The 14541-nt window shown below is 39.0% G+C and overlaps 1 protein-coding gene across 4 annotated transcripts in view; it reads right to left on the minus strand.

Moving 5' to 3' along the window:
- The window catches only part of NSD3 (nuclear receptor binding SET domain protein 3), a 108686-nt gene that overhangs the window by 67689 nt on the left and 26456 nt on the right, over nt 1-14541 (minus strand). For all 4 annotated transcript variants that reach the window (XM_060085685.1, XM_060085684.1, XM_060085683.1 and 1 more), the window contains exon 2: nt 3522-4240. In XM_060085685.1, the coding sequence (XP_059941668.1) occupies nt 3522-4196 (675 nt within the window). In that variant the 5' untranslated portion in view covers nt 4197-4240. The remainder of the gene's footprint in view (nt 1-3521; nt 4241-14541) is intronic.

Raw genomic sequence — 14541 nt, forward strand, 5'->3', positions numbered from 1 at the left:
ACACCTGCCAAGGAGGAAGAAATGCAGAAACATTTCCACATGTTTCTAATTTGGTGGGAGAGAAAACAGCTAAAGCAGCTTTACAAAATATACAATTTCAGTAGTGATCTCAGGTCTCCTGCTGCCTGGATGTTTGGACACATTTTCATTGTTGAGAAGATACACTTAGGTTGTTCCAAAGAACAGCCACTCTTTAGAAGGCCAAACAGCTCAGAACTGGGAGGAAATACTTGTAGATCAAGTATGAAGAAAAAAGGAAAGAAAAAAGAAGTGAAATCTTGAAGTGTATTATTTTAGATGAGATTTTGTTTGCTTTGTTTGTCTCAAAAAAGAACCTACGAGCGAGCTTTTAAGGAAAAAATCGACATCTATATCCATATATCTATAGCTATAACTATATCTATCTATACATCTGCAAACCCAGCTTGAGGACAATCATCCCAGGCACACAGTTCTCATTATGCTTCCCTCAAGCATCTGGGGGAAGGGAGCTGTCCCGTGGTGTGGGCAAACTCTTATGTGGGCTTCTTTCCCTTCTACGCCCGCTACAATGCTGAACACCAAGGGCGTGGACCCCCAGTGACAACCAGGAGGCACAAGGGCATCAAGAATTAAAGCACTTAAAAACAACTGTCCTGAAGAAAGCAAAAGAGATGTTGTTCAAGTTAAGAAAACCCCATTAAACACATACACAGTTACAAAAAACAGGTTGATTTGTGCACATCCCTTGTCCGCATGGCTTAGCAGAGACACGGCACTAACAATAAGCAGGGCCTTTGGGGGCTCCAGCCCAAAGTTCTACTGTCAGAATGGAGCCTCATTTTTATGGCACCATCTCTTAAGCTTATAACTGCCTCCCATGTGTGATAAAAGTTTAATTAATCAAATTCAACTAACAAGAGCTTAGCTTATCACCATATTTCTTTGAAAGAAAAAACCCTGGATTTTCCCCCAAAACTCAACTTTCAGGCAATGGTCTTGGTAACATTTAGTGCAATCAATGCCACTTAACACATCTATACCTTCAGTCAAAGTGACATTCCTTTACCCCAAGATACTGTAAGATCCTAAACAATGAAATATTAAATTATGCCCCACATGATTTACTAAAAAAGAAAATGAACTAAAACTCTTAAATTACATCTAAACATTCTAATTCCTGGATATAACAGTTAACTGACGGTTTAAGTGATATAAACAGCCATACATAGCAGACATCCAACAAAGACAGAATTGGCTTTAAAATCTCACTGAAAAGTGACTACTAGAAATATCACATCACTGCACTGAATTTTTTTCCTAGATTCCAATAAAACAAAGAGTGGATATGAAAAATGAACAGACTATCTTCTCTGCTTCCAGCCCTATTTCTATTTTGTGACATATTTTAAACTATATATTTTAATATTTTTACCAATAAAGGCAAGAAGTCTAGCCTAATAAATAAAATTGGATATTCTCCTATTTGCCAGATTCTCTAGAGCAAAAGCAAGACGGGCCAGCAAGATGGTTCTTAGGACCTAAGCTAAAAGCAAATGCAGGTTTTATGCATTTTCGTGATTGCTAAGGGTCATAGTGCATCACATGTCTTTTCACTGCAGGTCCGTGAAAGAATTGCTACAGTGGATGTCTCTGGAGGGTAAAAAGTTAACTTCTCTCCTTCCACTGATTCATTCATTTAATAAACAGTGTAAGATACTACGTGAGCTAAGTTCTGTGGGGGGCATTTAATAAATGACATAAGAAATTCAAAGGCATTCCAGAAACCACTTAGTTTCAAAGCCTTCATTTTACAGCTGCAGAACTAAGATGGAAGAACTGCTAGTGTCCGCGATTACTCTTTATCTCATCACCCAGTTTGATTTTCTTCATAGCACCTACCACTATCTAAACGTAGACTCATTTGCATACGTATGTGTGTATTTTCTGCCTCTTCTTACTAGAATAGTAGCACCCTGAAAGTAGGCGTCTTTACTTTTCATTCACTGCCCGACTTTCAATTCTTAGAAAAGTGTCTAGCACACATTAGGTACTCAGTTGATATTTGTTAAATGAATAAGAAAACTATAGAAAAATGAGAAAAACATACTGAAATATCACACTGAGACTTGTGAGAGCCTAGAACCAGTGTGACCTTTACTCCAGAAAAACATATTTGAGTTGTGTGAAGCAGTGGAACCCAGCTACCAAGGAAAAGGGGAGCTGGTAAGATGTAAACATTTCTTTGAACAGAAGATGATAAATTAACTTATTCAGGCAGAGCAGATAGAAAAGCATACAACTGTCATAAAAATTCACAGATATTCATTTCTTCCCAAATCAGTGTCTGGGGACATCTTCAAGTAATACCAAGTATTAGAACACTAACTAAAAACTCTTCATTCAAGCTAGCATTGATTTGTTACATACCTTTCTTATTAAGAAAATTAATACTGAAACCTCAGAGATGTTAAAAAAAAATTAGCGGCATGCATCTTAAGTTACCATTAAAGAATGACTTTTATAAAACCTCTACCTGAAGATTTAGTGAATATGTATGAATACTAACTCTGATTTTATAAAAATTTTGAAGTAAATTTTATTTACTTCCGGTTATTTTGTGGCAAACACACTAGTAATGAGGGTTAAATCTAAGCTCTACTGGCAAAAGTTGGTCTGGAACAATGGAAAACCAATATCATTAACCATCTTTCTCTGCCTTTCCTCTTCATCTTCAGAAACCAGGAGTTTTGTTTGTTTGGTTGGGTTTTTTTAACATCTTTATTGGAGTATAATTGCTTTACAGTGCTGTGTTAGTTTCTGCTGTGTAACAAAGTGAATCAGCTATATGCATACATATTTTCCCACATCCCTTCCCTCTTGCGTCTCCCTCCCACCCTCCTTATCCCACTGCTTTAGGTGGTCGCAAAGAATCAAGCTGATCTCCCTGTGCCATGCAGCTGCTTCCCACTAGCTATTTCACATTTGGTAGTGGATATATGTCCATGCCACTCTCTCACTTCGTCCCAGCTTACCCTTACCCCTCCCCGTGTCCTCAAGTCCATTCTCTACGTCTCTGTCTTTATTCCCGTCCTGCCCCTAGGTTCTTCAGAACTTTTTTTTTTTTTAAGATTCCATATATATGTGTCAGCATACAGTATTTGTTTTTCTCTTTCTGACTAACTTCACTCTGTGTGACACACTCTAGGTCCATACAACTCACTATAAATAACTCAATTTCACAGAAACCAGTTTATTACAAGCAAAATTAAGTGAGGCTATTAAACAAAGAAACATAGGAGGCAAGATTCTTAGTGTCACATGTTTCTAAAATATTTCTTTACTCTGATGATGTCCATTCATTTATTCAACAAATATTTACTTACCACCTATCATAACATCCCAAGCTCCATGCTAGGGATCAGATGAAAGAAGTTATCAGAAATATTTACATTTGGAGAGATAAAAACTGAAAAAGATCTCTTAGACTTCCAGTAAATGTGAAATATTACAAATTTTTTCAAAAAGATGTTTCAACTTACATTTTGTTCCTCTGGTTCTAATTTGGGGATTTTGTGTGACTTGCGCTCTTCAGATCTAGATGAATCATGCTTGTTGCTTTTTTTCCTCTTTTCTTTTCTGCTTTCATGCTTGGACTTTGTGTGCTCACTTGCCTGTACTTCATTTAAAAGGTCTCCACAAAGGGAAGACTCAAACAATTCCCTGCCATTCTGGATAGTTTTGGTTATTTTTAGTTTAATTTCAGGTGAGCCAGTCTTCTTTGGAATCACAGTCTGTGGTACTGAAGGAGGAGGTGGTGGCTGTGGAGGAGAAGGTTTTTCCAGAATTTCATGTGGTCTTGTGTTTGGAATTTCTGAATGGTAATAGTCAGTGGGGCTAAAGTTTCTAACTGCACCAAAGCCATTGGCCGACCCATTGGGATACTGGTTATAGGACTGGTATTTGGTTTGAGTTTCGTACATGCTGATTGATGATGGGTAGCCATTCGTGAGTGGAGGAAGATCTTCTGTTGTAGGTGGGTACTGAAAGCCTTGCTGCAAGGTAGCTTCGTATGGTGTCTGGCCACCATCTTCAACAATGTCACTGTTGTTATCAAAGGCATCCTCCTGACGGATGTTGGCGGAGTCAATGAGTTGAGGTGGTTGCTGAATTGTGTTTCCCATGATCCCTTGCATGAAAGAGAAAGAGAAATCCATTGTTCTGCTCCAGCATCCTTAACTTTCCCTTTCTCTCATCGGGCCTAAAGTTTTAAAAGAGAGATTAAAAGGTGTTAGTTAACATCCTCAAAGATTAGAGGCTAATCAACTGCAAAAGGATTAAAGTAAAATATTCTGAATCCAATTTTCATATCCAGATCTGCACAAACTAAATTTTTAAAACAGGTAGCCAATATAATTCTGACACAGAGCAAATACTTTTTATCTTAAACGCTTATCTGTTTGAAACTCAGTTACTTTCACAATAGCTTGAGTAACGAAGTTTTATCCTCTTTGCCATCATGCAAAATAGTTTTGACATTCCTTTCTGTTTCCCAAATTAGAGATTATAAGTCTCAGTTAAAACCGTAAATTGCAAAATAAGCAGTGTCCTGACACATACTAATTAGGTTCCATGTGCGCTTTCCTTAAATCATTCGTACTTTATCCAGTGGTTCTTTTATTACAAAAATAATAAAATCTTGTTGCAAATATTTTAAATACAAAAATTAAAAGGCCAAATCCTCTCCCACTCCACCATTCCCATTCTCCTAAGTCATGGATAACCACTGTAAATACTTTAGTGGGTACTCTTCCAAATATTTCTCTACCTATTGATACACAAAATGTTTAAAATAGAGTGTACTCTGTGACTTGCTTGTTCAACTTAAAGTATGTCCTAGATAGCTTTCTACATCAGCGTGTACAGATCACTCTCATACATACTTCACTCTTTCAGTGGTTGCACAGTAAACAACTGTGTAATCTACCCTAACATATTTAACCATTTGCGTACTGACAATCATTGAGTTGCTCACAACTGTTTGGTATTATAAACAGGTTTACAGGAAACTTTCCTGAAACTGTATCTTTATGCATATATGTATTCTTCCAGGACAGATCTGAATTTTGATAGATACTGCAAAACTGTTTTATAGGCTGTACTATATCAATTTATACTCGTACCAGTAGTGTGAGGGGATGCCTGATTTCCTATACTCTTGCCAGTATCTAGTTGTTTTTAATCAGTGGTATGTATAGCAGAATCATCTTTACTTTTACAAAAGGCACATGCCAAGATCTATATACTGATGACTCTGATTCAGTAAATCTGGGGTGAGGCCTAGAGCGTGAGTATTTTAAGGCCACATTCCAGCTCATACTGATGCACACTCCTGGTTGGGTCACTGCATTATACTCTCACAATTATTGTGCCTTCTCTAGAAGGTGTCTGAAAATGCCCACACTGTGTAACAATGTTATAGTATGGATAAGCATCTGTTAGGAAATGCTCTAAGACCACTCTGCTTTGTCATAAGGTTTGACAGTCTCACATCTTGAGACAGAGGATTAATGGACTGCCCAGATATTATTCTGAAAATCCAATAAACATTTATTCTAAAAAGCTCTAAGGCTGAGAGGATTTCACTACTGTATCAAGTCTGATGAACTGACTGTAGCTGCCGGAATACTGGGAAGAGGATTCTGAAGCTACAGTCCAGTTCAATTCCATGACCAACTAATAATGTCCACCATCTTGGTTCTAGTAGGATTTACCATAATGATAAAGGAAGTAACCCAGAAGAGCAAAGGGAAGAAGGAAACAAAAGCTGACAACTTTCCAAGGTGTATCCAATTAAACAGCTGTTGTTTATTCTGCTGTTAGCAAATGGAAAGAATTTTAGAAGTTCTAAAATTGCAAACAATGAATATGCAAGCATATAGGAAATCAAACTGCCCTTACTGCTCTATAGTGGAGTGAGGGATGGGGGGCATGGGGCGTGAGAGAGTACTCCCGCTTTTTTAGCATCTACTCTGGGCCAAGCACTTTATATGTATCTCATTTAATCCTCAAAACAACTCTGCAAGGTGGGTACCCCCTATAACCAGGGGGCCGAATCAGGATTTGAATGTAAGCATCTCTGACTCTAAAGCCCAAGATTTTTGCCACTATGCCACTTACATTTTCTTCAGCTGTAGGTTCTGAGAGGATTTGTTTCTTTCCTTCATATGCTTTTATTCCTTGGTCACTGCCAAAATAACGACTAACTATTCTATAATAACCATCGCTGACACTTAAAGAGCACTTATAGAGTGTGCCAGGAGCTGTTAAGCGCTCTAAATACACTACTACATTTAATGCTCCCAACAACCTTCAGCTAGACATTAATGTCAGTTCCCATTATGGATGGGGAAACAGAGGCAAGAGAGGTTATGACTTGCTCAAATGCACAAGGCCAGTCATTAGCTGACAGCTGGGATTCGAGCCAGGCAGTCTGGTTTCATAGTCTGTGATCCTAACCAGCATACTGTACTGATAATGCTGACAAAGGTTAGAAATCATTTCTTTATATATATATAGCTTAAGAGTTGAAACATTACCCTACTCTGACCCTTGGCAAAAATCTATATAGCTCACAGACACTAGAAGGGTATGTTCTAAAATTCCATAAACAGGGACTTCCCTGGTGGCACGGTGGTTAAGAATCCGCCTGCCAATGCAGGGGACACGGGTTCGAGCCCTGGTCTGGGAAGATCCCACATGCCGCGGAGCCACTAAGCCTGTGCGCCAAAACTACTGAGCCTGCGCTCTAGAGCCCGCGAGCCACAAATACTGAGCCCAGCGTGCCATAACTACTGAAGCCTGTGCACCTAGAGCCCATGCTCTGCAGCAAAAGAAGCCACTGCAATGAGAAGCCCGCGCACTGCAACGAAGAGAAGCCCCCACTCGCCGCGATAGAGAGAGCCCACGTGAAGCAACAAAGACCTAACGCAGCCAAAATGTAAATAAATTAATTTTAAAAACTAAAGGAATACTTAATTAAATCATTATCCTGTAGTAAAAGTCAGATGTGAAAAAGAAATAAAAAAAGAAAATAAATAAAATTCCGTAAACACACATGGGCCAAGTACACAGGTAGAATTCAAAAGTTCTCCAAACTTCCAACTTGAAGGCAAGTTAAATACCAACATTTGACAAGATGCAACCTGTGTTTTTGGTTCTCATAATTGTTGTACACAAGATCAGCTTCCAGATAGTCTCCCCAAATTATAGTCTACAGAGGTTTTCAGGCACATGTATTCAGAGACTAAGATTTCTGATGCTTTCGATTTAGTTTCAAACACAAACTTCTGAGAAGTTTGGTATTTTCCCCCTTCTCTTCTCTTCTCTAGCTCTATAACCAAATATTTTATCTTAGTTTGAACTAAGAACAGAAATAACATTACCCTATTACAATGATAGTATAAGAGTTTACAATTACAGTGTCTTCATATACATTTTTAAAAATTAATTAATTAATTTGGTTGTACCAGGTCTTAGTTGAGGCATGCATGTGGGATCTAGTTCCCTGACCAGGGATCAAACCCAGGCCCCCTGCTTTGGGAGCTCCGAGTCTTAACCACTGCACCACCAGGGAAGTCCCCTCATATACATTCTTATTTAAGCCACAAAACAAGCCTGTAAAGCTGACAGGGGAGGTGTTAGCTTCATTTTTCAGATAACTACATTCAATATTTGCTGAATTTCCCAAGACTACAAAGCTAATTAGTGATTAAGCCTGAAAAAGCAACCTCTTAGCTTCTAATCCTGTGCTCTCTTCCACAAGATCTCACTGCCAGAGAATATCCAACCACCCACAGACAACATACTATAACCTTAAGAGTAATACGTTCAAAGCTGAACAGACTGTCCTTCCTTAACTCAGCTTTCCTTTCAGACTACCCCAGATCGGCCGTTGCTTCCACTATTTTTCTAGCTTCCCAGGCTAGCAGCCTCAGGTTCACAGGTGACTGATTCTTCCCTCTCTGTGAGGCCGTAAAACTAATCACTGGACAAGTCTAGTCTCTTCCTTTGAACTCTGATTTGTTCTTTGATCTCTACATCCATGTCAGGCCAGGCCCTCGTCAGCACCTTATCCTGGACCTACAATGACTGATTTTCTAGATATTTCTCACCTCTAACTACTTCTTCTTTAGTTTCATCTAGACCAAACTGCACTGGGTCTACTCCCATATTAAGACACTCTGAACTCCATACCACACCAAGTCCCTTCCATGCCTTTCAAAATTTTCTATAATCCGACTTTCTCCTACCAATCCAAATTGCATGTGCATGAATGAACTTTTCTGAGCATCCACTGGGCCAAATATCTATAAACTGAGGCCTAATATATTACATGTTGTTTAATCCTATGAGGCAAAGTATCATTCCCATTTTACAGATGAGAAGGAATGGAGCTCAAAAAGATCAAGTGATTTGCCCTTAGTCACACAGCCAACAGAAGTTGAGTAAAATGGTGAAACTCAGATCTTCTAACTCCAATACAGAACTCTTTACATGGCAGCTGCCTCATAACATGCAAACTACCCAAACTTCCCATTTTAATCTAATATGCTCCATACCCATAATACAAATGCCTGTTTGACAGCTTCTCTCATATCTCACAAGCATCTTAAAATACCTAATAATGAACTCTTAGTTTTTATTTTACTTAAGTGTGTCCTTCCCCCAGTCCCTCCTATGAGAAGGAGATGAAACTTCCATCTATCAGTTGTCAAAGCCAGAAACCTGGAGACCATGACACACCCCTTCCCTTCACTCCTACTCTTGCCCAATCTGTCAGTGAACTCCCGGAGTCTTACCTCCCAAGTGCACGTCTCACACTTGCCTGCCTCATGCCACGTCTCCAGCTCCTCACACTGGCCCCTGCACCTCCCCTTGGCTCCTGCACAGCTGCCTCCGCAGTCTTCAGGCTGCTTCTCCTGCCTCTCAGAGCCCACTTCCCCAGAGGACAGCCCGCCGCCTTTTAAAAGCTAACCCGATCACGTGACGACTCCTCAGATTACAGCAGGGAAAATGAGCGACAACATGGATGACTCTCACAAAAGTCATTGTGAATGAAAGAACACAGGCACCACGATTCCACTTATATAGTACACAGTGTGATTTCATTTACACAAGGTTCAAAAACAGGATGAAGTTAAAACTAAATCCATGGAGATAGCTGTCAGAACAGTAGTTGCTTTTTTTGGACGGCATGCTGTAAACACTGGAGGGGGGCCATAAGGGAGGTTTTTAAGCTGCTAGTTATGTTTAATTTATTGATCTAGACAGTAATTACATGATTTGCTAAAATAAGCAAAAACAAGCAACAAAACCTTCAATGCCTTCCCAGTGCACTCAAATAAAATCCAGACTATGTATCATCCCAGCAAGTCCCTGCATGGTCAGGCCTCAGTTTACATTTCCAAAGTTATCTACGAACACTCTCCACTGGAAGCATTACACTCCAGGGGCTTCTTTTCAATTTCTCAAATGTGCCAACTTCATTTCTGCAATCGGGATTCTCATATGTGCTGCTCCAGCTTAAAAACCTCTCAGATAGGACTTCTGAGGTTCTCTGCTCATTCTCCTCAGTAAGCCTATTTTTCATCCTTTATAGGACTCACCACAGGATGTTATTATTCAGGTACGCGTTCGCCTTCTTATGGTCTGTCTCCCTCATTCCACTGCATGCTCTGTAAGTGCAGGGACCATGGATGTCTTATTCAATGCTGGACACTCAATACTGTTCAATTAACAGATGAATGAAAGAGTCCCTGACCTCAAAGGGCTAAAAATTAGTACACCTCCACTGACCTGCAGGATTTCTGGGGATATTAGCCTATAATGTAACTTTACTCACCCAGTAATCCCTTGTTTGGTAAAAATGTATTATGCTCATTGTAAAAAACAAACAAGCAAACAAATAAAACATTGACACCCATAGTTACATGGCCAACTGATCTTCCACAAAGGTGCCAAGGTAATTCAAGGGGAAACGATGGTATTTTCAACAGAAGGAGCCGGGAAAAAATGACTGGATATCAGTATGGAAAAAGCGAACCTCACCCTTTCTTTACATTATACACAAAAAATAACTAAAATTAGTTCATAAACCTGGTACTAAAGTCAAACCATAAAACTTCTAGAATAAAACGTGGGAGAAAATATACCACTGTGTTAGGCAGAAGATTTCTTAAACAGGACACAAATACCATGAGCTATGAAAGAAAAAGACTGATAAAATGGACTTCAAAATTAAAAACTCCTGCTCTTCAAAAGTCACAGTTAAGAAAACAAAAAGGTGTGAAACTAACACAACATTGTAAATCAAGTATACTTCAATAGAAAATTTACAAATAAAAAAATTTAAATGGCCAAAAAAAGGTGAATTATAGGCAGAGAGAAAATATTTGCAAAATACATATCTAACAAAGAATACCCTTATACTCTTACATTCTAGGAAATGGGGAGAGATCCACTAAGGGTTTTTGTGTAAAAATAAGAAAAGTGAAACGACAGTTTAAATATTCATCACTCCACAAGTTACTTTCTAATTGCAAACAGAAATATGTACAGGAGAGAGCTGTGGCGGGCAGCATTTCAGACAAGTGAGGAGATATGGCGTTACCAGAAGCCAGGCGGACAGGCCTCCTGTGCCTTGTGGTGTGATTCATGAACACATCATCATCTCCGAAGTTCTCTTCCCAGCACTTACACTGAATCTCAAAATGAGGAAACAATCAGACAAATCTAAAACGTGGGACCTTCTCTCAGAAAACTGGCCTCAGCTCTTCAAAAGTTAATGTTACAAACAAAAGATGGAAAGACTATTCTATATTTTAAAAGACAAGATTTAACAACCAATGCAATAATGGGTGAACTTTGATGAAATCCTGGATTTAAACATACATACGAATGTAAAAATGTTTTGGAGAAAATGAGAATTTAAAATGTGAACTAGCTACTAAACAATGGAGCTACTGATTTTCCAAGGTATAACAGTGTTCTGTGTATGTAAGAAAATGTCCCTATTCGTAGGAGAGCTATGCTGAAACATTTAAAGTGTCATGTGATCCACAACTTTCAAATGGTTTAAGATTTTAAAAGTACATATACCTAGACTAAAACAAAGGAGGCAAAATGTTAACAATTCACTAATCCAGGTGTTGACTATAATATTCTTTTAACTTTCCTAACAGCTTGAAAATTTTTAAAGTAAAATGTTGGGGAAAAATAAAAATAAATAATTTAGCTAAGGGGGTGGAAGAAGTATTGAAAAGAAAAAGCAACTGCTTCTTAAGGTGGAAAAGTGTGCATTAAATCTTGACACCATATTCTGACCAACTCAGCTAAATGGTCCGCTGTATCATATTTTCTAGAAAGTCTAAGCATGAATAGAGCCACACTTTTTCATATTATACCTCCAAAGAGTACAATAATGCAATCAAGAAAGTAGTTTTGATAATGAAAAAAGAAGATATTTTAGGACTATAACTAAATTCCTTTACATAGTGATTTTTATACATACTGCAGTCTGGCGGCCAGCCTTCAAACAGCAGACACACCAACTGACATTACAGAATTAGGAGGCACTCTAGTGAGTACTATGGTTGACAGAATCAAACTGCTAGGTTCAAAACCGAGAGCCAAGGCTCATTAGCTATGTGACTTTCGGCAACTTAACCTCCCTAAATCTCAGTTTTCTTACTCAGAAACTGTGGATACTTTAATTGTCTACAGTGTTTCTGTAAGAAATAAGAGTTAATCCATGAGCAGTACTTTGGACAGTGCCCCGAGTATAGCTAGAGCCCAGTATCTATTGGCTATTATTACTGTTATCATTCTGTACAATGCTGGGCACACAGAACTTGTGAAAAACCTGATCTCTGACCTGAAGGCATTCACAATCTCTTTAGTATATTAGACAATATAGGATTCTATGGGCAAGACCCATATGTAAACACATTAAACAGAAGGTGACTAAGAATTACATTGTGTTTTGTATGGAAACACAAAAGACCCCGAATAGCCAAAGCAATCTTGAGAACGAAAAATGGAGCTGGAGGAATCAGGCTCCCTGACTTCAGACTATACTACAAAGCTACAGTAATCAAGACAGTATGGTACTGGCACAAAAACAGAAAGATAGATCAATGGAACAGGATAGAAAGCCCAGAGATAAACCCACGGACATATGGTCACCTTATCTTTGATAAAGGAGGCAGGAATGTACAGTGGAGAAAGGACAGCCTCTTCAATAAGTGGTGCTGGGAAAATTGGACAGGGACATGTAAAAGTATGAGATTAGATCACTCCCTAACACCATACACAAAAATAAACTCAAAATGGATTAAAGACCTAAATGTAAGGCCAGAAACTATCAAACTCTTAGAGGAAAACATAGGCAGAACACTCTGTGACATAAATCACAGCAAGATCCTTTTTGACTCACCTCCTACAGAAATGGAAATAAAGACAAAAATAAACACATGGGACCTAATGAAACTTCAAAGCTTTTGCACAGCAAAGGAAACCATAAACAAGACCAAAAGACAACCCTCAGAATGGGAGAAAATATTTGCAAATGAAGCAACTGACAAAGGATTAATCTCCAAATTTTATAAGCAGCTCATGCAGCTCAATAACAAAAAAACAAACAACCCAATCCAAAAATGGGCAGAAGACCTAAATAGACATTTCTCCACAGAAGATATACAGACTGCCAACAAACACATGAAAGAATGCTCAACATCTTTTTTTCTTTTTTAAATATTGACATATGTCATGAATTTTTAAAAATTTATTTATTTATTTATTTATTTATGGCTGTGCTGGGTCTTCATTTCTGTGCGAGGGCTTTCTCTACTTGTGGCAAGCGGGGGCCACTCTTCATCACAGTGCGTGGGCCTCTCACTGTCGCAGCCTCTCTTGTTGCGGAGCACAGGCTCCAGACGCGCAGGCTCAGTAATTGTGGCTCACGGGCCCAGTTGCTCTGCGGCATGTGGGATCTTCCCAGACCAGGGCTCGAACCCGTGTCCCCTGCATTGGCAGGCAGATTCTCAACCACTGCGCCACCAGAGAAGCCCTGCTCAACATCTTTAATCATTAGAGAAATGCAAATCAAAACTACAATGAGATATCATCTCACACCAGTCAGAATGGCCATCATCAAAAAATCTAGAAACAATAAATGCTGGAGAGGGTGTGGAAAAAAGGGAACACTCTTGCACTGCTGGTGGGAATGTGAATTGGTACAGCCACTATGGAGAACAGTATGGAGGTTCCTTAAAAAACTACAAATAGAACTACCATATGACCCAGCAATCCCACTACTGGGCATATACCCTGAGAAAACCATAATTCAAAAAGAGCCATGTACCAAAATGTTCATAGCAGCCCTATTTACAATAGCCCGGAGATGGAAACAACCTAAGTGTCCATCATCGGATGAATGGGTAAAGAAGATGTGGCACATATATACAATGGAATATTACTCAGCCATAAAAAGAAATGAAATTGAGCTATTTGTAATGAGGTGGATGGACCTAGAGTCTGTCATACAGAGTGAAGTAAGTCAGAAAGAGAAAGACAAATACCGTATGCTAACACATATATATGGAATTTAAGAAGAAAAAAAATGTCATGAAGAACCTAGGGGTAAGACAGGAATAAAGACACAGACCTACTAGAGAATGGACTTGAGGATATGGGGAGGGGGAAGGGTAAGCTGTGACAAAGCGAAAGAGAGGCATGGACATATATAAACCCAAACGTAAGGTAGATAGCTAGTGGGAAGCAGCCGCATAGCACAGGGAGATCAGCTCGGTGCTTTGTGAATGCCTGGAGGGGTGGGATAGGGAGGGTGGGAGGGAGACGCAAGAGGGAGGGGATATGGGAACATATGTATATGTATAACTGATTCATTTTGTTATAAAGCAGAAACTAACACACCATTGTTAAGCAATTATATTCCAATAAAGATGTAAAAAAATAATAAAATAGAATTTAAAAAAATAAAGAGCAAAGCACAAAAAAAAAAAAAAAGGAATCACATTGTGTGCCATGAGAATTAGAAGACATTTGAGGACAATGCTCACTGGGGAAGGAGGCATTTAGGCCACGAAAGACAGGCAGAATAGGAAGTTAGGTGTTTTTCACCCACACTTTTTTTTTTTTTTTTTTTGGCCGTGCCACACAGCTTGCAGGATCTTAGTTCTCCGACTAGGGATCGAACCTGGGCCCCCCTACAGTGGAAGCTTGGAGTCCTAACCACTGGACATCCAGGGAAGTCCCTCACCCACACATTTTAAAACTCCTCCACAGAGGCCACCAAAAACTCTCATACCTTTGTCATGAATAAATCCCTGATAAAGATGTATGTTTTAAATTTTTTGTATTACTAAAGTAATAACAATAATGACTAACATTTGAGGACTTACTATGTGTCAATGCTACTCTAAATGCTCCACATTTGTTATATTATTTCGCTCCTTATAACACCTCTTCGAGGAGACACTA

Source organism: Mesoplodon densirostris, chromosome 20, assembly GCF_025265405.1.
Source record: "Mesoplodon densirostris isolate mMesDen1 chromosome 20, mMesDen1 primary haplotype, whole genome shotgun sequence".
Classification (NCBI taxonomy): domain Eukaryota; kingdom Metazoa; phylum Chordata; class Mammalia; order Artiodactyla; family Ziphiidae; genus Mesoplodon; species Mesoplodon densirostris.